At 58.8% G+C, this 21,649-nt stretch overlaps 5 protein-coding genes across 5 annotated transcripts; 1 reads left to right on the top strand and 4 right to left on the bottom strand.

Annotated features, from left to right (window-relative positions):
- Positions 1 to 36: 36 nt before the first annotated feature.
- Positions 37 to 4,704, bottom strand: PSEUBRA_005815 (uncharacterized protein; the record flags this gene model as incomplete). The annotated part of the gene is made up of 1 exon (XM_016439227.2): positions 37 to 4,704. One exon carries the CDS (start codon positions 4,702 to 4,704, stop codon positions 37 to 39), a length of 4,668 nt encoding a protein of 1,555 aa, XP_016289998.2.
- Positions 4,705 to 5,289: 585 nt separating this feature from the next.
- On the top strand, positions 5,290 to 6,372 carry PSEUBRA_005814 (Transcription factor TFIIIC, tau55-related; the record flags this gene model as incomplete). Its single annotated transcript, XM_016439232.1, has 1 exon — positions 5,290 to 6,372. The coding sequence occupies one exon, from the start codon at positions 5,290 to 5,292 to the stop codon at positions 6,370 to 6,372; it is 1,083 nt and encodes a 360-aa protein (XP_016289997.1).
- Positions 6,373 to 6,460: 88 nt separating this feature from the next.
- PSEUBRA_005813 (Proteasome component (PCI) domain protein) lies at positions 6,461 to 8,269 on the bottom strand (the record flags this gene model as incomplete). Its single annotated transcript, XM_016439213.1, has 1 exon — positions 6,461 to 8,269. The coding sequence occupies one exon, from the start codon at positions 8,267 to 8,269 to the stop codon at positions 6,461 to 6,463; it is 1,809 nt and encodes a 602-aa protein (XP_016289996.1).
- Positions 8,270 to 8,780: 511 nt separating this feature from the next.
- On the bottom strand, positions 8,781 to 12,140 carry PSEUBRA_005812 (uncharacterized protein; the record flags this gene model as incomplete). The annotated part of the gene is made up of 1 exon (XM_059465620.1): positions 8,781 to 12,140. The coding sequence occupies one exon, from the start codon at positions 12,138 to 12,140 to the stop codon at positions 8,781 to 8,783; it is 3,360 nt and encodes a 1,119-aa protein (XP_059320354.1).
- A 1,415-nt stretch (positions 12,141 to 13,555) lies between these two features.
- Positions 13,556 to 19,828, bottom strand: PSEUBRA_005811 (Pleckstrin homology-like domain protein; the record flags this gene model as incomplete). The annotated part of the gene is made up of 1 exon (XM_059465618.1): positions 13,556 to 19,828. The coding sequence occupies one exon, from the start codon at positions 19,826 to 19,828 to the stop codon at positions 13,556 to 13,558; it is 6,273 nt and encodes a 2,090-aa protein (XP_059320353.1).
- Between the last annotated feature and the right edge of the window lie 1,821 nt (positions 19,829 to 21,649).

The raw sequence follows: 21,649 nt of genomic DNA, 5'->3' as shown, positions 1-21,649 counted from the left end.
CATTCATTGAGATCGTCTCTTACACGTCGACAGCCCTCACAACTTGGACCCCTTCCCATCCTTGCCCTTCCCCTTGCCGCCCTTATCCACTTTCTCCCCTCTCTCCTCCTCTTCCAGCTGACCCTCCGCCTCGCCCCCGTCGCCCTCCACCTCGGGCGGGCGAATACTCCGCATAGGCGCCAGCCTCCACTGCAGATCCTTCAAGCTCTTACTCTTCGGGTCCGGCCTCCACTCCTCATAGCTCTGCAGCAGACTCAGCATGTCCGCCGCAAACAAGCTCCGAACGTGCTTATCCTCGAACAAGCCCCGGAGCGACCAGGGCAGGTCGTACGGGTTCCAACGTTGTGCTTCGAACGCGTCCGACATGAGGGTGGGTGCGTTGGCTGGGTCGGTATCGGTCGCTCGGCGAGGTTCGATGGTGGTACCCGGGGGGCCAGGGGCGAAGGTCGGTTCGGCCAACGGGTGGGTCACCTCGAACAGGTAGCGCGTGGCTAGGTCGTAGACTGCCCGCTCTCCGTAGACTAGAGAGTGGCCAAGGCCACCGTATAGACTGCCAGCGACGCTCGCTGAGAGGAGGGTGAGCAGGTTGTGGTCGCTCAAGCCGGCATTCCGAACGGCAACGCAGAGGACCAGCAAGTTGGTCAGAAAGTCTACCTTCGGGAAGGCCCGCCCGTCAATGTAGAGCGCGCGCAGGATGCTCGGATGGTTGTTGCTCGAGTTGAGCGCAGAGTAGATCGGCACCACGTTGTCATCCGTCGATCCAACATACACGCACTTCACCCCGGCGTCGAGGATGATCTTGAGCGCTGCGGTGTACTGCTTGGCTGCAGCTGTGGAGGAGGATTGGAACTCGAACAGCTCTTTGGCAGCAGCGTTCTCAAAGTAGTTGATGTAGCTCGCGGTGATGCTCGACTTGAGATGCGCAAAGGGACCATGGTGGACACCGCACATTGCCAGCAGACAGATCCGTGTAGACTCGGCTAGAATGTGTCGCTGCTCGATCAGGCGCGCGAGAAGCTGCGTGGCCACGATAGCACCCTGCGAGTGGGCCGAGAGGAAGACCGCATCGGCATTCTTGAGATCGTTGACCCAGTTTGGCCTGCTGATCAGTTCCGAAAAGAGTCGATCGACACGATCGGCTACCTTGCCGTCGCCCTGCAGCGAGATGGCGGTGATCGCTTCGGGGTTGAGCTCGAGCCCAGCCTCCAAGAAATGACGACGGATCGACTCGGTCTGCATGGCCGCAAATTTGGCCGACGTTCCGGTTGGTTCGCCAATGACGGTCTTGAAGATGCTTTGCGAGAACCAGCCATGCACGCCGATGACCACGATCTTTCCGATGCCAGCGGTGCCTTTACACTGAGCTCGCTCGTGCAGTCCAACAGTGGACCAAGCGCGTGGCAGACGTTGCGCTGACTCGGCCACCTCCTTGAGGGCCGTCTCTACGCCTTTGTCCTTGCTCGATCCCGCTCCAGTAGCTTTGGCTTTACCTGCAAGTCGCTGAGTCGAGCCCTTGCCAGCGAACGAAGCCGCATTGCCCTTGAAGGAAGATGCGCTGGACCCGAGATTCTGTTCGCCGTATGTCGAGAAGCGTGTGGGTCGCTTCATGCGATCCAGGTCAGGCACCTTGCTGAAGAGGTAGCTGTTAACGGCGCTGAGCGTCCTCTCTAGCACGCCGACCTTGGGTGACCACATCCTAGGCGCTCTTGTGAACGTGTCCTCGAATGATGGCAGCACAAGATTCGGTGGAACGACCGGGATCGGGTCTCCAACAGACTTCGTAGGCGTTGGCGTGCCAGGACGAGAGGGGCCCGATCCGTTCGGCGCCAGCTTCTTGCTGATGTCCTTTGCCGGCTGCCCGTTGCTGCCCGCATTGCCACCATTCGAGCTGCTGCCGTTGCCGCTAGATTGAGCACCATCCGTTCGCTTGCCTTTGCCAAGTCCAGCCGTGGAAGCTGCGGCGACGTTGGCGGCTTTAGTGATGGCCGTCCTGCCCAGATTCTTGATGCTCTCCTTGCTGGTCAACGATCGAGCAGAGGTATGGTGGCCTTCAGAGTCGCCAGCAAGTGACGATGCTCTGGAGCCACCGAGGCTTCCAGCTTTAGTCGTCTTCGGTCGTGTCGACGCATCCGGCGCGAGTCGGCCATTGCTTTGTGTGACAGCTTTGGCCACCGCCGGGCGATATCCTCCCTCGATGCCACTGATGTCCATGACCTCCATGCCGTCGTCGTTCGTAATTGCGTCACGCGCTTCTCTCGGCAGATTGGCGCTTCGAGAAGCGAAAAAGTTGATCCAGCCGCTGCGTGTGGCGTTGTTCAGCACCGCTTTGTTGGCATCGAACACGGCAGCTGCGGCATCCCTTGCGAGCGCATCGGCCTTGACTTGCTCGGCCGGTGTGCGCGGAGGCGCGTCCGCAGCTGTCTGACCCGGTGCGTCGGTCTCGTCCGCACCGGAAGCATCCGTAGCAGCGGCAGCCTCCTGTTCCTGTGCGTTGTATGCCCAAGTTGGCACCCAGCTCGCCAAGTACGATGAGTAGGTCCATGATCCTCCCTCGGAGGCTGCAGGTAGAGCAGCTGGAGCTTTGTCCTCTGGATCGATGTCCATGGGCATAGCTGTGTCTGCGCTGCGACTTTGCTGCGTGTCTGTGCCAGCTGCACCTTCCGGCAGCGTAGAAGGCACCTGTAGCTGCTGAGCAGTGGAGTTCTCGTCCACCTCAGGATGGTCCTCGTGGCCGGACCAGAACCTCCATTGCCAAGTCGAGCTTGCCTGTCTGGGGTCGTGCTCGGGCAGACTCGTCGATCCAGCCGGTGGGTAAGACGCTGGCTGTTGATCTGGCCCGGTCGGAGCAGCTAGGTCGCTTACCGCATCAGCAGGAGCCTCCTCCTGTTGTCGTGGCTTATCCAACGCTGGACTATCGAACATGTCGCGCAGATTTGCCACAGGCTCCTGCACTTCATAGCGTGCGCCCATCCAGCCTCGCTTGATCACGGTCCTGTACGTGACGGATTTCTCGCCATTCGCTTGTTCTGCTTCTAGAGCTGTCGCGCACGGTGCCTCTGCGACAGCGTCTGAGGTCGCGTTTGCAGCTTGAGGTGCTGTCTCGTCTACGTCAGCCTGCTGCTGTTGGTGATCAACATCATTCGCGGGCGGAGCGGCAGATTCTGCTGCCTCCTGTGTCGTGGGCAGAGCCACGTTCCGCCAAGGCAGCCATGACACACGTCTTTCTCGTATCGGGATCTGCTCTATCGTCGGCGCGACCTTCATTGTTACATCCGCGTCGCGCTTCGGTGGAAAGACTTCTTGATCCGATGGACCCTGCTCCGCACTCTTCGTCCCCGCAGAAGCGTCATAGACATCGTTGTACCCGAGCGACCTCCTGAACTCGGCCTCATCTTCATTCATCGGTGGAGGGGGTTGATCCGCCGTTGGCTCAGAAGCTTGCATGGGCTCGTCCTTGATATCGGTTGGCGCCGGATCACCCACTTCGGTGGCCCAGCCGAGACCAAACCAAGTCTTTCGGCGTGATGCTGTCTGGCTTGGGCTCTGTTGCATCGCGGTAGCTTCGGTGTCGCTAGTGCCTTCTTGAAGCTTGGCGCGAGGGTGCAAAGAAGAGCTGCGCTCCATCTCGTCAGCACTGCGTTTGACTTGTGTCGGTGACGCGGCCGGCGAAGTTGGCAGGCCATGTCCTAGATCTGTCGCACCAAGCTTCTTCGGTGAAACACTGACTGATGCCTCAGCAGTCGGTTTGGGGAGGCTCTGCAGCCTCTGTGTGGGAGACAGCGGCTGAGTGCGAGCTATGGACGAAGCAATACCGAGCGTGCTAGTGGGTGACCTTTGAGATACTGGCACAGCAGGCTGCAGTGAAGTTCTTGAGGCGATAGCAATCGGACTCTCCACAGCGATAGTCGAAGACCTAGCAGGCACAGCTCGAGATGCGGGCGGCTTCCCTTTGATTGTTGCGCTTCTCGACTGTTGAGAACCCGAAGCGCTCCGACTCTGAATTTGTGCGGCATGACCGAGCGCGGTGAGATGGCTCGTGTTATCGACAGTCCTCCCGTTGACAGGTGTATCGTCGATTCCCAGTTCCGGCGTTTGCGCATCCACCGACAGCTGTTCAAGGAACTGACTTGTGGGATTGCGGAAGGTCACCGAGTAATTTGACACAGATCGAGGGGCTCGAGGCGCTATTGAGAGTGTCGCATTGCCTCTCATGCTGCCTGATGGTGCAGCAGCTCCTAGATCGCCTCTTGGAATGGCGGTGGGGGCACCCCCGTTGAGCGTGGCAGAGCTCGTGACTCTGCGCAACGATTCCGCTGCTCCTGGTCTTTTCGGTCCTTGCGAGTCCGGTGTAAGATTGGCAGACTTCTGTGCTCGTTTCTGACGTTGAAGATCGTCTTTCGCATGGGCCTCGTCGAGGAAGCGTTGGAAGTCGTTGCTCTCATCCGCATTCGTGAGGGCTGCCGAGCTAGACGCTTTTCTGACGGACAGTGATGCGGGTGGTGCTGAGGCGTAGTATTGCGAGCCCGACTCACTACGAGCACCGAGGCTGATTGCGCTGAGGTTGGACGACGTGGAAGTGGATTGGGGCAGACCTCGACGATGGTGATTGCTCCTCGACTGAGTGGGAGAAGCAGAGATACGCCCGGAAGGAGCTGCCGAGGTCGAAGGCGCGGCTGCGCGATCTTGCGTCCAGGCTAGCGGCATGGTGAAGGAAGGAAAGGGCGTGCTTGACTTTACCTCGAGTGTTGATGCTGATGCTGATGCTGAGTAGCTGAATTCGACTGCTGGCTGCTGCGCATCAGCGTCCGGGTGCGCCTGTGCGTTTACTTCATCGCCCGATTGGCTACAAAGCAGCGCGCTGTGAGACACATTTGCGTGCTGAGCGTCTGAGTGCGATGATTGAGCGGCGCCGAAAGTGTCGTCTGAAGGAGGTGATGAAGGGCGAGGGTGACTGAGCTTTGTGATGCTGTGTGACTGTGAATGAGAGTGACAGCAGCCCAAAGAGCACAGGTGTTAGCTGTGCTTTTGCGGTAAGTCAGGCTCGGTTGTTGAACCCCTTTGGCTCGGCAAAAGTGTGCCTTTTGAAAGCGGTTCACAGACAGGGCAGATGCAGCACCGCACAGCAGCCTGCAGCTCACGCTGCGATTTTTTGGCTCGTTTTCCTCCACATCCCAGTGGAATTCTAAGATGTTAAGCTTCCTGACCAAGACCAACAGAGGACCCTGAACTCGCGAAGCTGCATCTTCCCCTCATCTACACTGAGCATTCTCCATCGCCTCTCGAGCAACGATGGCGGTGGAACCCATCATCGACGCGTCGTGGCATCGTCTGCCGAATGACGCCTTCTCAGATGGTCCCTCTAGCAGCACACCGCTGGACCCGACCTCTTCTGTCGACGACGACTCGGACGGCGCCTCTGAATGGTCCTTTACCGACGACGAGGAGCTCGTCACGCTCGACTTGGGAACCGAACGCATTGCCAAGCGTGCCCTGCTCGGCTACTCAGCTGGTCTTGACTTTGTATCCGAGCCTCATGCTGCGACCGCGACCTCATCTGCGCGGACGGTGCGCGGCTCTCGCGCTGGTGGTGATGCAAAGGCAACCGAAACATCCAAGCCCTCTAGCACAACCCATCTTGGCGCTGGCAAGCAGATGGCCATTACGGGACTCGACTCGGCCCAGCCACTACTTAAGATCAATGATACGGTACTCCGAGGCAGACGCATGGATCTGTTCGGAAGCGAGATTGTGCTCACGGACGAGTTCGATCCCACGCGACCACGGAGCAAGCAGCATCAATTGCAGCCGGTGCCTCCGTCGACGAGAGATGGTAGGGCAGATGCGCGCTCGACATCGACGAGGAAGAGGATCCTGTTCCGACCCATCTACGATCCTGCAGCGAGAGAGACGAGCGGCGGTAAGGATGGTGACGTGTATGAGAAGCTGAAGGCGCTGGCGAGGTCGAATCAGGGATATGTGCTCGAGTCCAGTGCGACGAGAAGTGGAGCGAGAGACGATGATGCACAAAGACTGGCGTCGGTAGCAAGTCTCATGGGTCCTCCGAATGGCCCATCGAGTACATCAGAGAAAGGCGTCGGTCGGGGCAAGTACAAGCGCAAAGGCATCTCGGAGGAAGAACAGATGATCAGAGCGGCAGAGAGGAAGATCAGGAAGGCGGCCAAGTTGCATCTTCAACAACAGCAGGAGCAGCAGGAGCGGCAAGGCTCGAGTTCAACGGCGCCACAATCCGAAGACACACAGGTGCCAGCGCCGCCCTCACACGAGCAGCCGCAAGAGCAGGCTGATGAAGACGCTGGCAGCAGCGGCCAGGATCCGCGACCACCAACATCCTTTGACCAAGCTGGATTGTGACACTCCAATTCAATTGCATCACATTCCGTATCAGCGTCACACTGCTTCTCGTTGAACTGAATTGCTAATTAAGCGCCCACAGCATCGTCTACGCCCAGTCATCGTCGCTATCATCCATATCGCCATCGGCGATCTCGGCGGCCAACTCTCTCTCCCTCTCGTGCGCCTCTGCGACACTGTTGAGCTCGGCCTTGTGTCCGTTGAGCGGGTAGCGCATCGCCTTGACGCTCTCGTTGTGCAGCTGAAGGCAGAACTGGATCCTCTGCTGGAACTGCTGCATCGGCTCGTCCGTCTCGTACAGGTCCTTACTCTCGCGATTCACCATCTCGGCCTTTTCGTGGTCCACGCGCGTATCTCGGCTGTCCACCACATTGTCGCGGATCGCCTTGGCCACAATGTACTCGGCATCCTCCTCCGACTCGAGGTGCAGCTTGTGCGTGATGTCCGCAAGCGAGATGCGCGAGTACGAGAGCGAGATCATTCGGATGCCCGTCTTGATCACGTTGTGGCGCAGGCGCACGATGAGCGAGAGCGTCTTGTCCGTCTGGAAGAGCGATGTGTGCTGTTGCAGTGTCGATTGGAAGCGTTGCAGGTCGCCGACGCGGACTGCCTGGACGATCTCCATGTAAGGGGCGAGAGCTTTGCGCAGAACGGGCGTGCGGAAGATCGATCGTTCCGGAATCTCACCCATGAGCAATTCGACGACAACAAGGAACTTGTAGGCGGTCTGCAAGAAGCCAGCTGCCGTCTGAGATTGACCGACGGGATTCGACTCTTTCTTGCTGCCGGCCTGCTTTTTCTCGACAGCCGCTGCTTTGACAGCACCTTCAGCATTGTCACCTCCAGCAGAGCTCGACTCCTGCGGAAGCGAAGCCTGAGGGGCACGTCGGATAGCCTGCTGCAAGTGCACGTGCGCCTGAGTGTAGTCGAGCTGAACGGCGCGGATTCGTCCCACGTAGTAGTCGTACCTGGCGACTTGAGGGTTGCTAGCGCTTGATCGCGGGAAAGGAGCCCTGGCCACCAGCTTGTCAGCCTGGTCGTACAGGTTTGCTTCGACAATGTACGACCTCAAGAGCAAGTTGATGATGGTGGCTTCCGTCTCGGTGTCGTGACGGAGAGATGCAGTTCGCTGCAAGCCGAGCAACTGAGTTCGGATAGCGGTGAGACCACCTTCGACGCGTCCGCCTTTGGCCTTTGCTTGCTCAGCCTTGAGCTCCTCCGCTCGACCGAGGTAAAAGATCGTCTTAGCTGCGAGATGGTCGAGTGTCCTTCTGTTTTGTGCGGTGATGGTCGAGATGCAAGCGACGGCCTCGTTGGAGGCAGCGTCGAGCTTTTTATTGTCGATGAGGTGGACGAGCGCCAGCAAGCGGAGGTAGGCGACCAGCTCAGGCTGAGCTTCAGGCAGCCTCTGAGCCGGCTTCAAAGACTGTGTAGACGCGACAGCAGGAGCGGCCTTGGCGTCCTTCTCAGCTTCCGCCTTGGGCTCGGCAGTATCGATGTCCATGCCGTCGCCAGCAGGAGCAGACGCAGCAGTGGTCGAGCTGGCACCATTTGCGGCAGGCGGCTCGGGCTTGTATGGCTGAGGCAGGAAAGTAAGAAGATGCTTTTGGATCGATGCGTCGTCCTGGTTGCGGGCAAGGATGCCTTCCTGCACGGCAAGCGCCAGCACCTCGGGATGAGCATTCACCTTTCTCCTGACATAGGGCAAGGTGCGCAGCACGCGAGCGGTGAAGCGTTGTTCGATGTGTGAGACGCTGCGCTCGATCAAGAGGAAGTTGTGTCGGAGCAGCGACAGGAGTTGTTCCTTCTCGCTTGGTCGCTTGACCGAAGTCTCGGTCGTCTTGGCTGCAGAGGCAGCAGGAGCCTCCTCCTTGGTGGCTTTGACTGGCTCGGGCATTGTCGACGACGATACTTATAATTGAATGAGGTCGTCGTCGGTGTGTGTGTGTGTGTGTTGGATATGACGCGAACTTGTGGTGAGTGATGTAGGTAGGAATGAAAGGTGTTGGTTTGCATTCTGTGCTGCAACGCCTTCTCCCGCTGAGACGCGCGGTCGAGTCGATCACAACTCACCAAACTCGATTTCGCAGCGTCTTAGGCGGTCAGACCTCCACCGCGCAAATTTCTCTAGGAGCGTCCCTCATGCCAGCTACGGCCTAACAGACTGAATTTAAGCGCCTTCACCAAATCGTTCTTCTCAAGATTATTTGGGCCTTGTCCACTATTCACGAACAGCCAGCTCAACACTCAGATGACCTTTCCTAATGAGAGAACGACATGCATGCTTGCAAGGGACGAGTACAAATACAGATGAGTTCGAAACTAAGGGGAACGACAATGACAGTGCTAGATGATGGAGCAAGTGACAAGCGGCGGCTGGATTGCTACGAAGGTGAGCACCGGTCCCGTCAGAACGCTTCTGTGCCGACCAGATCTGGCGTCTCATCCGCATCGTGATACACCGATGCGATGGAAGGCTCTCTCTTACGCGACGGTCTGACGCTTCCGTATTTAGTGGCAGGAGGCGTGTCGATGGTGTCCGACATGACCGTCTGGTCAGTATTGGAGGATCGACGACCATCCTCCGAATTGTTCGAGCTGCGAGAAGCGGCAAGATCCACTGATGCATTCAGGTCGTCCGTATCCTCGAATTCGCCATCCTCTGAGCCCGACGACAGATCGGGCGAGCAAGGCGGAAGGGGAGCAGGCGCCGTCGAGATAGGTCTGAGCCAACCGGCACCTCGCCAGCCTTTTGAAGCAGCTTCGGACGGCTCGATACCGTGGTTGCCCTTCGACAGCCTCTCACGGCCAGAGACACCTTCGCTGTCGCGCAGGGGCACCGCGCCCGAGCTCGAGCTAGGTCGAGATGCCGACCGGGTCGATCTCGCGGCGTCTTTGGCGAATTGCCCAATCGCTCGGCTGGTTCGTTTGAGCCGGTCCAGACCCACAGAGGTGCTGTTCGACAGACTCTGAGGGATCGAGAGCCCAGCCTCGTAGACAGACTTGAGGTCGTTGGAGCTGACTTTCTTTCCAGGACCTGCAGCGCTCGTTGTAGACGAGAAAGACCGGATGCTGGCAGCGTCAGCACCTTTGATCGAAGCTGCCTTTGACGATGCTGGATCCGCAGATGTCGAGACGATTGGTGGCGAAAGCATCGCCTTGCCAGGCGCCTCGGCTGCTTTGATCTCCGTGTCCGTGGCAGGTCCCTCCTTGAGGCCATTGGTCTCAGCTTCGGTCTTGTGAAGAGCAGCGACGGACGAGGCAGCGATTCCGGCGGCTCGAATCGGAATATGAGGTGCTACGACGACCGAGGGTGGCGGAGGCATGGCAGCTCGATCGCGTTGCTCCTTGCTATCGAAGGTCTCGGCCACTGGGGTGGTGTCTTGCGATGACGGATCTGGCTCGTCTGGCTCATCGCCGCCCAGCTTCCATCGCACAGCCGAGAAGCGTCGGAACGACGAGCGTGATACAGCCCGGGGCCTTGTGGGGATGGCTGCTTCGCTGTTGGTCCGCTGGAGGGCGTCTGTCGAAGCGGACGGTGACTCGACTAGCGGCTTGCCAGTGTCAGAACCGGGGACAGTAAGATGAGTGCTCCGTGGCCTGTCTCCAGCCAGACTCTCCAGGTCAGTGGTGGAGCCGCTCTTGTTGTTCTTGATGCCGCACTTCTTGTCTTTGGCCTTGTCTTTTCCCTTGTCCTTGTCCTTCGACGAGAATCCCAAGCCGAAAGAGAAAGTGCGCTCGGGCTTCTTGGGACGCTGAGAGGCAGAGCTGATGGTGCGGCGACGATCGCGAGTCCGTTCGGGAGATCGGCTCGCCCGACGTCGCAACTGTCCATCCAGCGAGTCGGTTGCGTTGGCAGCATGCTCGCCTCTACCACCGCGGGCGGCAGCGGCCTTGGCAGCAGCAGCTTCGTCCTGCGCGAGACCGTTGTGACTGCCGCCGACAGGAATGCCCTTGAAGATGGCATCGACCAAGTCCTCAGGTGCACGATCCCCCTGATTCCGAGCCGAAAAGATAGACGCCTCTGCCGTGCGGTGCGGTTTCTTCTTGGCACCTTCAGAACCAGAAGCGACCTTGTCGGGAGCGACCAGGTTGTCCTCCGGGATGCGGTTCGTCCACGTCTTTTTGGTATAGACGTACTTGCTTGGTGGACCCTGGAAGTTGTGCCGTGATTGACCATATGAGTTGAGGCGATTAAGAGAGAGACTACTGGCACTAGGCAAGCCTTGACCCATGAGCTCTCGGTTGCGGATGGAAGCGTTGGCGCGAATCGGCTCATTTGCGAGACTGTCGCTGCTGTTGGAACTGACATTGCCTGAGGATGACGACTTGCTGGGAGATGCAGCTGTGGCGGTGTCGTGACTAGCATCGAGCAGCGAAGGAGCCATGATCGACCTCAAGCCGTTGACCATGAGGCCGTTGGAGATGGGTGGAACATAGTATTCCCTCTCTCCGCCGAGAAAGGTCATGCTTACGGTGAGCTTGACCGTCGCATTGGTCTTGCTGCCATTCAGCAGGAACTTGCGTGTTTCAGTACGACAAGTGCGATCACGATACGAGTGCTCGCCACCTGCTGCGTGGTGCCGGTGGTGTTGTTGATGGTGGTGATGGTGGTGGTGATGATGGCGACGGCGTCCGCTCGAACTCGGGATGGGCGCTTCGGGTGCAAACTCGGCGAGGTCGAGAATGACATGGCCCAGCACAGAAGGGTGAGTGGTTGATTTTGCGTTGGCTGGCATCTCTTGCCTGATGGTCAGCTTGAGTTCTGAATTGATCAGGCGACCCCAAGCGGTAGACATGTCTTCGAGATGCTGATCACGATTAGCTCGTGAACGCAGATCCTTGGTGCTGGACTTGGCAGACACAGCAGGACTGTCGCGGCGGCTGCTGTTCGGAGACGAGTCATTGGGACCCGAGGTCCTGGGCTTGCCGATGCCAATGCGCATGCCGACCTGAACGTCACGCTCCCATTCCACCTTGTGGTCCGCGACCTTGACAAAGTGGGTCTCGCCTTTGGGCTCCTGGGAGAAGAAGAGGAGCGGATCGACATCGTGGGTGTGATTGTGCGATTCGGACGATTTGTGACGTCCGATGTCCTTGAGAGATTTGGGACGAGAATTGGTTGTCTTGCGGCTGGTGGTGCTGTCTCTACGAGAAGTAGGGCTGGAGGTGTCTGCTTCTGACGCATCTGCGTTGGATGCAGTCGAGACGTGCGTGCTGCCCTTGTTGGCTGGATCTGACGAATGTGCTGGGTTTGTGGATGATTGCGATTCCGATTGGTCATCTATTTTGGACGAGTCGTTGTGCTGTGTCTGTAGAGGGTGGAGCAGATTGTTGAGGAGAGTCGACTTGTTGGTAGCGGGACGATTCGAACTTTCACTGGTGCGGCTCGGAATGGAAGCAGCATCCGCGCTGCTTGATGTGCTTGGTTGCCGTTGATTGTGAGCCTTTCCGTGAGGTTGACCATTGGATAAGCTGCCCGATGCACCCGATTCATGATCAGTAGCTTTGACGTCCTTGTTGGCCTCTTTTGCGGAGGAGATGGAAGGAGGCTTGCGGGCGGCGCCAGAGACAATACGCGAAGTGCCTTGGTGGACGGCAGCAGCAGCCGAGTGCTGCAAGCTTGCTAAAGAGTGGGATCCCTTGATCTTCCACTTGCAAGCAAAAAGACCGGTGACGAGAGGCACATTGTCGAGTTCATGGATGGTGAGCTGCACATGGAAGTACGAGTGCTTCTGACCAAAGTTGAAAGGCGAGAGCAGCGACATGTTGACGTCAGCCTTGCGGAAGCGGCGTCGGCAGTGTTGCGTTATGAGGAGATGATTTGCGAGATGAGTTGAGGACGAGTGGCAAGGGAAGCAGTGATGGACAATCACCGGACAGCATACATGATGGAGAGCGACTTCTTATAGGCGAAGCGACGTGACCCTGGCGTTGCGATGTGAGCTAGGAGCGTATTGCACGACGCGAGTGTTGGCGTGAGGAGAGGAGGTGGAGCCTGTGGACGGGTGGTGAATGCCAGGGGGTGAGGATGCGGGCTGAGGCGCGAGGAATGAGGAGGAGCAAATGCAAGCTTCGAGTCTTGAGGTGATCCCGTCTGTGACCCGAGGTGGTGTACCGAGAAGCGTGCAGTGGTATGAGCGAGCGGGCGAGCGATACGATGCGGACGCGAAAGCCTGTGTCGCGTATACGTGTGGGATTGAGTTGGTCCGAGTTGAGTGGGATGATGGAGGTTGGACCTATGAGGAGACTGCCAAGTCTGACGAGTGATGAGGGTTGTGGCAGATGATTGCGTGGAGCATGCAGCTTGAGATTAACGCATTCCGCCTTTGCCGTGGGTAAGGCTGTCTGAGCTGTCCCGACCCTGAACTCAAAGTGAGATTTTGTGCGTGCCTTTGCTCTTGCGTCGATCTCGGACATTAGAAGCGGCAAGCAGCCAAAGCAGGCTTGTGCGTGACGTGACGCAGCGTGCAGCACACCTGCAGCACCCTCGCCTAAAAAGCGCAAACGGTCAGCACAAACGTCACTCGCACACACGCCCATCCTCCCAACTCGCTAGCCGTATCGCCTCCTGTTTCCACAATGTGCACGCCGCACTAGCTTGTCGCAATGGTCAGAGAGTGATAGATCAAGCGTGATGAGGGACTAAGCTTTCTTGGCAAAGACCGTGCAGGAAACGTGCTCTTGACATACGGGCAACGATATCCGCGGAGAGGTGCAGCCGGCCACCATGCGGCTTGCGGCTTCAGACGGGCCGCAGGAAGCCGTTGTCCGCCACGGGCATTGTCAGGGCTCCCGTCAGCCTCGTTTTCCCTCTTCGCCGTCTCAATGGAGTGTGATGACCCGTCTTGGGGCTACGTAAGGAGAGCAGGAATGCGGAACGTGAGGATTTTGAGCAACCGCATGGCATCGACCGCGGAACACACGTCCCGAGAAATGTTTCTCACGGGCAAAAGCGGTCTGGAGCTTACTACGGTGGGTGATCTCACTGCTTCTGTCCGGCTTCGCTCCCCCGCTGCCGTCTGGCTCTTGCTCACTGTCAGATCAAACATCTCATCACCACGTCTGCTGTTTGCAATGCAAAGGTCGGTTGTTCATTCCAGATTCGACCGCTGGTGCGAGATGATGCCGTGACAATGCTTCACTTCCTCGATGCTACGAGCTGCGCTCGGTGACGGCCTCTTCACATGACAGCAGCAGACTGACGACCGCCTTCCTCCTGATCTTCTCTGAGCATCCTCTCGAACGCTGCGCTTGGATTCAGCTCGTTCTCCAGACTCATACTCGGCCTTCCCGACGTGCTTCCGCGCGGTGTGGCCTCGGTCGTAGCCGTTGCTCCTGTCGTCCTTCCGCTTGCATCGGCTACAGACCTTCTCTGTGCTTCGGCCAGATCGCGCGCCTCCTGCTCCTCCGGGTTGACTGTCGTGCCATCCGGGTTGCGGCGACGGCGACGTCGCCTTCGTGGCAGAGTGATGAACTTGGGCATCGCTCGCTTCTCCAGATCCATCGACACGTTGGTCGAAGCCTGCAGCGCTTCGATCCAGTCGACCACATGTCGGTCGCTTCGGGTCTGCAGCAAGAATTGCTCGCCCTCGGCACGAACACGCACCACGTGGCGACGCTTGAGGTAGTCGGCAGCCAAGCCACTCTCCGCACCTTGGAGAGTGTAGTTGCGCACCAGTCCGTGCTTGGTGTCAAACTGCGTCGTCGCTTCCTTGTTCTTGGCTGCTTCGTGGCGGTTCGCACCCAGAGGCGTGTGCGAGATGGCTTCACGCGCAGCGGCGCCGAGCCCCAGTCCTGAGCCAGAACCGTTGGATCCGTCCTCGTTCATCGGTTCCAGATGCACGTGCACGCCCTTCATCTCGCCCCACGTCCCGTTGACAGCGTGTCGCTCGACGCTCAGATCGTTCTTGTAGACTCGCAGACTCGTGCCGTGCAGCACAAAGTACTGTCGCTTCCAGCTGCGGTCCTTGGCCTGAACGCCTGGCGCCGAGAACTCCATCTTGCGCGGCAGATACCCTTCGATGTGAACGCCGCAGTAGTAGGTTGGCAGCTTCTCTCGACCTTCCTCCTCTCGAGGCAGAATGATCTGAGGGCCCTCAGGTCGATTGTGAATGATCGAGTATCCTGGTGGTTCGGCTCGCATCTCAAACATGGATCGGCGGCGTCCCAAGCTGGGCGTAACGGGCGTTGCGATCGAGGCGGGCGCGGTGAGTCCCGTATTGATCGGCGCCAGCCCATCCTTCTTGCTGTACGCCGGAGCTTCGGACGGCGGCCGAGGCGTCGTCGGGGAGCGTAGTGCTTCGATGTTGGATGGCTCGTTGATCGTCGGGCGAGTAGGCGATGGTGTTGCAATCTCAGCTCGTCGCGATGCAGGGCCCAGCAGGTCCACCAGCGATTGCGACTTTTGATGGTAGAAGTTGGGTCGAGCCGACGATGGTGCCACGCCGTCCAAGCCCACCAACGGTTTGATCGGCTTCCTCGGGCTTGAGGTCGCCGATGAATCACCTCGCTGCGTAGGCCTTTCCCATCCTGGTCGATCCATGCTCGCTTCTCGACTGACGTTGCGCTCGCTCGCTGGACCTTGAAGCGGCGTCAAAGTGCCAGAAGTGCTTGGTCGGCTGCTACCTGGTGCCTGTGCTGGAGACTTGCTGCGATCGGCGCCAATCTTGGCCGGCAATCCGGAAGCGATCGAAATCTGTCGATTCAATCCAAGCGGAGGCAAAGTGCCCACAGGTGGCGGCATCGAGCGATTGGGAACCGGTCCCGAACTGATGGCGGCGGTCCCTGGTGTCCTGAGCGTACGCACGCTCGCTGAAGAAGGAGCGCGCGATCGGCTGATAATGGACGGTGACGGAGGTGGTGCATCGCCGCTCATCGTGCCTGCTGTGGTAGCACGGCTGCTGTTGCTGGTGCCTGGACGAGCACTGAAATACGATGATTCTGACAGCTCCTGCCGAGCTCGGGGTGTTGGGCCGGCAAGCCCTCCGTTGGTTGCGTTGCCGCCCATGCTGGGCGTTGGCGTCTCAAATGGAGTGAAGCCGCTGGTGTTGAAGCTGGTCCAGCTTTCGCGCCCGACCGCCTGGCTGGAGTCCGTGCTACCAGTGGATGGCGTGGCGCCGCTTGTCGATGCAGCAGCGTCGGCCTCCGACTGTGCGAGGGGATGGCTGATGTTGGGAACGAAGGTGGGAGCTGGCGGCAAGACGAGCGACTCGGTAGGACGATTGCGGTGGAGCCCGCCTGAGCTACCCGTGAAGGCCATGGGCGCTGCCGATACCCTGCGACTGACGGCAGGCGAGTTGTCGTAATCGGTCTCGTCGTCTGTCTCGGTCTCATCCGGGTCGTGATAGTCTGAGGTCTGTCCAGTCACATCGGCGTCCTCTTCGTCCTCGCTCAGCTCCTGCTCTTCATCGCTGGTTTCGGCTCTCCTTGCGTTGCTGTCGGTGATGCTGTCCGATCCTGCGCGCGCGGTGCCATCACGACCGTTCTGCGAAGCGCCCGAGATGGCGCGCATCGAGTTGAGACGTGGCAGATGCGACAAGGCGTTGCTGGAGCGGCCAGGCCTCTGGCGCGAGGCAGTCGAGTCTGTGCTGGAGTAGGCGTCCGTGGCGATGGACGACGGGCCGCCCCTTCGTGCGAAGCTGTCTGCGACCGTGTCGGTGGCCTCTGCAGCGTCTTGCTCCTGGTCGATACCTTGAGAAGGACGACGTTGAGACAGGATGCTGGAAGCCAGGTCGGTCACGGCTTTAGGCTGCGCTGGAGTTCCGTTCGCAGCCGCAGAACCAGGATAAGCGGGGATGACTACGGTGGCGGGGTCAACGTCGTTGGGCGCGATGTCGGCATGAGAGGGAGCGCCAGCGTTGTTGGGAGCGTTCCAGTGGACGGTCGACGACATGCCAGGGTACGCGACACTGCTTGCGGATGCTGGTGCCTGCGAGTCAAAGATCCCGTTGCGGAAGACGGGCAAATCGTTCTCACGAGGAGAAGTGGATACGATCTTGGCCGCGTCCGATTGGGTGTCGGATTTGCTGTTGCGACTCATCGTCTTCTGCATGAAGGTACGTGCAAATGATCCTCTTCGTTCGCCATTGGTGTTGTCGGCATTCGAGCCGGTGCTAGCGGCGCTTGCACGACGCAAGAAGTTGAAGCTGGGACGACGACCCGACTGAAGCGATGGTGAGGATGGCTTTTCGGGCTTGATTGCAGCCATGGCTATTGGCTGCTGCGATCTGGTGTTGAGAGCATAGATCTCGGCGCTGGTCAAAGCGGTCGCGCGCGGAGCTCGCTCGGACTCGAGATCAGCGACATTGGGACGAGGGAGGTGCAGGCTCTTGCGTGGACGATGGGCCTCTTCGCGGGCGAGAGCAAGGCTGTTGCGACCTCGCGCCTGACCTGGATTCAAGTTGAGCACGTCGGTGGAGGCTGATGCCCATGGCTGCATAGAGTTGCGCAAGTCACTACTGTCCTTGGGAGCAGAGGGGCCATCTCCACTTCGACCGATTTTACTGAAGCTAGCGAAGCGCGACCTGGACTTGGTCTCTGGTGACGACGGCGACGATTCCGCAGCGCTGCCTCGACGACTGCCGCCGATGCGTGAGAAGAACTTGGAGGCGGAACCGGCGATGGGAGACGATGTGTGCCGGCTTGCGTTCGCATCGGCCGCGTTGGGAGGCAGACCGTTGCCAATGCCTGCAAAGGAAGCCCGTGTCGAATTGGATGTCATCTTGCTTGTCGAGGAAAAGGGAGCAAACAGAGAAGACCTTCGCAGATCGAAAGAGACTCGACCTGATCCTCTCGCAGATGAAGGGGTCGGCTCGGGCGAAGTGGTTGCAGAGGTCAGCGACGAATGCGGAGAAAGCGGACTGAGGCTTGAGAGGGCAGACTCGGTGCTGCTATCACGACGACTGGTGTTGGTCGAGACGCTATGGCGAGCTGCTGATGCAGGAGGAGAAGGAGGACGAGCTGGGACGTGATCGAGATTGGCGACGTCGTTGATGGATGCGAGAGCTGATGCAGCGTTGAAGGAACGACGCGATGAGTGGCACGGTCCTGAGGAGTGCGGCGGGGTGAGAGGGAGCACGCTGCCGCCGGTGCCTTCGCCTTGGGGACTCGTAGTGCGAGCTGCGGTCGAAGAAGCGGGGTCGGATGGAACAGCACCCGATGCGCTGTCAAAATGAGCTTCTTCGGATGATAGCTGCTGGCTGCTCAGAGGGTGGGCGGAGAGCGAGGAGGCATGCTGAGACTCGGAGAATGCTGACGAGGTAGTGGGGTTGAGCAGAATGGAAGGCCGAGGCAATGCAGCGCTGTTGGCTGAGAGCCAAGAGCTGGAGCTGGACAGGAGCGGGGCTGTCAGCTTCAAGGTGCTCTGTGAAGGGGTTGTCGCAGCAGTCGTAATGGCCGTCGCAATGGTGTTTGGAGTCGAGGGCGAGGTGAGCGTGGTGACGTTGGTGGCCGAGGATGCCGAAGAAAGGGTGGGAGGAGCTAGTGCGACGCTGACAGGTGATTTGATGCAACAGGGATGTGCGCGCTGGGACAAAGAGGACGGGAGGACAGCGGCAGCTGCTGCGGAAGACAAAGAAGTGGAAGAAGAAGAAGAAGCGAGAGAGGTAGGGGCGGCCGTAGCACCAGTACCAATAGCACCAGCGTTGTCGTCGGGAACAATGACGGAAGCTGGATCCGAAGTCAAAGGCGTCGAGGGAGCAGTGGAGTAGGTGTACAAGGTGTGGGAAGAAGAAGGGTCTTTCAGCAGCGGCTGCTGACCGGAGTGAGGCTGCGTGTGATGCTGCAGAAGCGATCTGGAGGGGAAATCAGAATGCGGGCAGGAAACGGGCCGCTCATCAGAGACAGAAAACTGTGCTGGCTGGGGCTGAATCGTGGACCCGGTCAACAGAGGGCGAGAAGAGTGAGGAAGCAGAAGCGCATCATCCTTGTGAGCGTCTTGTGCGGCGATTCCTGCACAGCCGGGCTGGAGAGGTGCGTGTCGCGAGACTGCTGCCACACCACGCTTACCGGCATCTGATGCTGATGCAGGAATAGCAGCAGCGACTTGAGCAGCAGCAGCGTCGTTTGTTTGCTGTTCTTGCGGCGGCGGATGGGTTTCCAATTTTGAGAAATTAATGGAAAATCCGTTTGCTTTGCCGATCGGACGAGTATCTCCACTTCTCTCGCTTGCGCGTGGCAGTGTGTCTGCATCTTGTGCATCTGCAGCCGAGCTCTTGGTCGAGGGTTCAGCCGTGGAGACGGCAACTTGCTCTGCAGCCGCGGCCAGTGGAGAATGTGAAACTGAAGCTACGGCGTCAAAAGTGTGAACGCCGTGTGCAGCATCATGGGTCGTAGCAGTGGAGGCTCCAGCGTCTGCATCGACTGCCCTTGCTGCACCTGGCACAGGCTGTGGATCATGCACGGCGGCAATGCCGTTGTTGCCTTGGGTGCTGTCGCCGTCATTGGTGCTAACAAGAGTGCCGGATTGCTCCGTCTTGGACCCTGGTGCGGCGAGGACAGGTGTCGGGCTAGACTGAGACGCCTGCTCACGGTTGTGGGCTCGAGGGATGGTGCTTGATGTGACACTCGCGTTGCGATCGGCAGATCCGAAGATGCGTGTAGCCGTGGGAGAGAGTCCCGAGTCATCTTCGGTGATGCCGACAGGGAGACCCAAGAAGGATCGGGAAGAGCGAAATGCCTGCCGAGCTGCTGCGCCCAGCTGACCCGAGCTACGTCGGTGTGCCTTTGGCAGCTGCGTTTGCGGCTGGTACGGAGTGGTTCGCGGGCTGGGAACGGCCGACGTGGAAGAGCTGCTGCTTGGGGTGTCCCTAGCGGAAGCAAAGGGCGGAGATGCCATGCTGAAGTACGAGCTACGTCGGCTTGTCGGTGACTGTCTCGGGCTGGACACCGACGACGATGAAAGAGCTTGCTCAAGGGGAAGGCTGGCATGCGAAGCGGTGCTGCCTTCGCTCGCCCTCCGAAGTTCGTGGTGATCTTGCTGATGATAGCCTGGCGGAGCTTCTGAGGGACCGATGTTGCTCGAGCTGGGCATGCGAAAGTGGCTAAAGAAGGGCGCCGACTGCGACAAAGCGGGTGTAGCATTACCCGAGAAGGCTTCGGCTGCGGCTCCGGTGAGGTCGTTGATGCTCGACTTGGTGAGCTGGGTGACGCTGCGCAGCACCTGACTCTTCTCCCTCGAGTTCATCGACGAGTCGTAGATGCTTCCAATTCCTTCGCTTCCTCCCACGGTTCTGCTCCACTCGTCCACAGCAGCATGCGAGACCGACTTGCCTCTTGGTCGTAGGATCCTGGACAGGTTCGATTTGCGTGTCTGAGCACCCGGTCGAGATGACGTGCTAGGAGGCGACGATCTTGTCGGTGAAGGGGCAGCGCTGACGCCTGGACTGCCTGAAAGCAACGCTGGCACGGCAGGTCGATCTGAGCTGGCCACGAACTCGGCCTTTGTCGACGCCATACCGATAATGCTGGGAGGTCGCTCCCGTTTGGCGCTTAATTTGACCTTACGATATGGTCTACTCGTGATGCGGTCCGGTGTCGATGATCGGTGTTCTTCCCGCCTGTACAGCGCGCCTTGGCAAGGATCAGTTGGCGGGTGGTCTGCACAAGTGAAAACTTGTACGACCGGCGTGTGTATAGTCTTGTCTAGCTGACTGCGATGGCGATCGAGGGGGTTGGTGTGAGGAAAGAGAGGTTGCAGTACCAAGTGTGAATCAGGAAGGGCCAATCGAGGAGGACCCTTGTTGCGAAGCAGCAGACTTTAGTCAATGCAAGAATTCTTTGCCGAAGATCTCACGAATTCATCCGTCTGGGGCAGGCAAGAATGACAAATGGCACACGAGCTAGGCGCAGTCACTGCACTGCTGTGTTGGTTGGCTACGCCTTTGCTGCCAACAGCAAGCTCTCCATCGAAAAGAAGTTAGCCAGCCCACCGTGCGCAGTGTGGGTCCATCGACTCGGCCTGACTTTGAAATTGTCGCTTGTTGCTTTCAGCAGCCGCTCAATTTTACGCTCTTCTCCACCAAACTATCCGATCTCGAGAAGGAGCAAACATACAGCACCAAATGCAAGCGCGAAAGCGGATTCGACAGGCACTCGGCTAAGCAATCTCGAAGCAACTCGTCGATTGGCCGGCAACACCACCATAAATCCCTTCGCTGAAGACGCAACACTTGCATTGTCTCCTTCTCCGTCATCATCACAGCGTAAGTGGGTTCGCTCGCAGACACGAGCCATCAGCCGATGACAGGCCAAAATGGTGCAGAGACAGGCAAAGAGAGAGATGCACGATCCGGTGGGTAGGTTGCCGTGATGCCGGCCGCGGCGACTTTTCTGGCACGGCGATTGGTGATAGACAATAACGAGAGGCTTTCCAAGTACTGTATGTGGGCTGCTGACTTTGATGACGATCTCGACCCTGTGTTGCCTTCTGATGGTCGCAGCTCGTTCGGACATCGAGCTGCACTCGGCGCCGCCAACCCACACTACGGGTCATCGCTGATCAGGACTGCATCAATGCGCCCAACTCATCTCGAGCAGCGATCAAGGGCCGACTTCCAGCTCGACCCACTGCCGTCGTCATGATGGTAAGCACACTCAGCCGGCCAGCGACCGCGTGCTTGACTATCGAATTTTCGGGAGGTCAAGACAGGAATAGATCCGCTCACCTCCGCCAGCACCGGCGGTGTCAACTCAGAGGAGGGACTACGTCCAATTGGCCTCGCTTGGACTGGAGCGCTATTTTGCATTGCCAAGCGAGCCAACCGAGATCTTCGAAGTTCCTTGGATTCTGGCTCGTCAGGATCGGCCGCTTGTTTGTCACACTTGTCGCGCGAGCAACGCCCTCATTGGCCGCCAAGCCCAGGCCAAGACTCTCCGCTGTACCCCACACACGAAAGCTTACCTAGACCTACCTTTGAGCTCTTAAGTACGGAACGTGCTGGCGCCACCGCAGAAGGATGTCGTACATCATCTGATGTTGCAGTCCAGCTTTCGCGATCAACGAGACGTGCTTGCAGAGCCCAATGGAACGACGGCGTCTTCAGGAAACAGAACCTGGCAACCCATGCACAAGCACGTCAAGTTGACAGCTGCGTCCCCGCCCTGCATTCTTTTGGATCCCGCCGGGGAATTTGACCGAAACTGCAGCACTGCGTCATCCACCAATCCGAAACAATTTTCCGATTTTCGGAAAGATCAACAGGAGGGCTCGTCGATCTCACAATTCAGAAAAAAAGAGGTTCAGGGTCCAGTCCGTCTTCCAGCTCGCTTAGCCAAC

Source organism: Kalmanozyma brasiliensis, assembly GCF_000497045.1.
Source record: "Kalmanozyma brasiliensis GHG001 unplaced genomic scaffold PSEUBRA_SCAF7, whole genome shotgun sequence".
Classification (NCBI taxonomy): Eukaryota; Fungi; Basidiomycota; class Ustilaginomycetes; order Ustilaginales; genus Kalmanozyma; species Kalmanozyma brasiliensis.
Note: the sequence above shows the minus strand (reverse complement) of the source record. Positions and strands in the feature narration are given on the sequence as shown.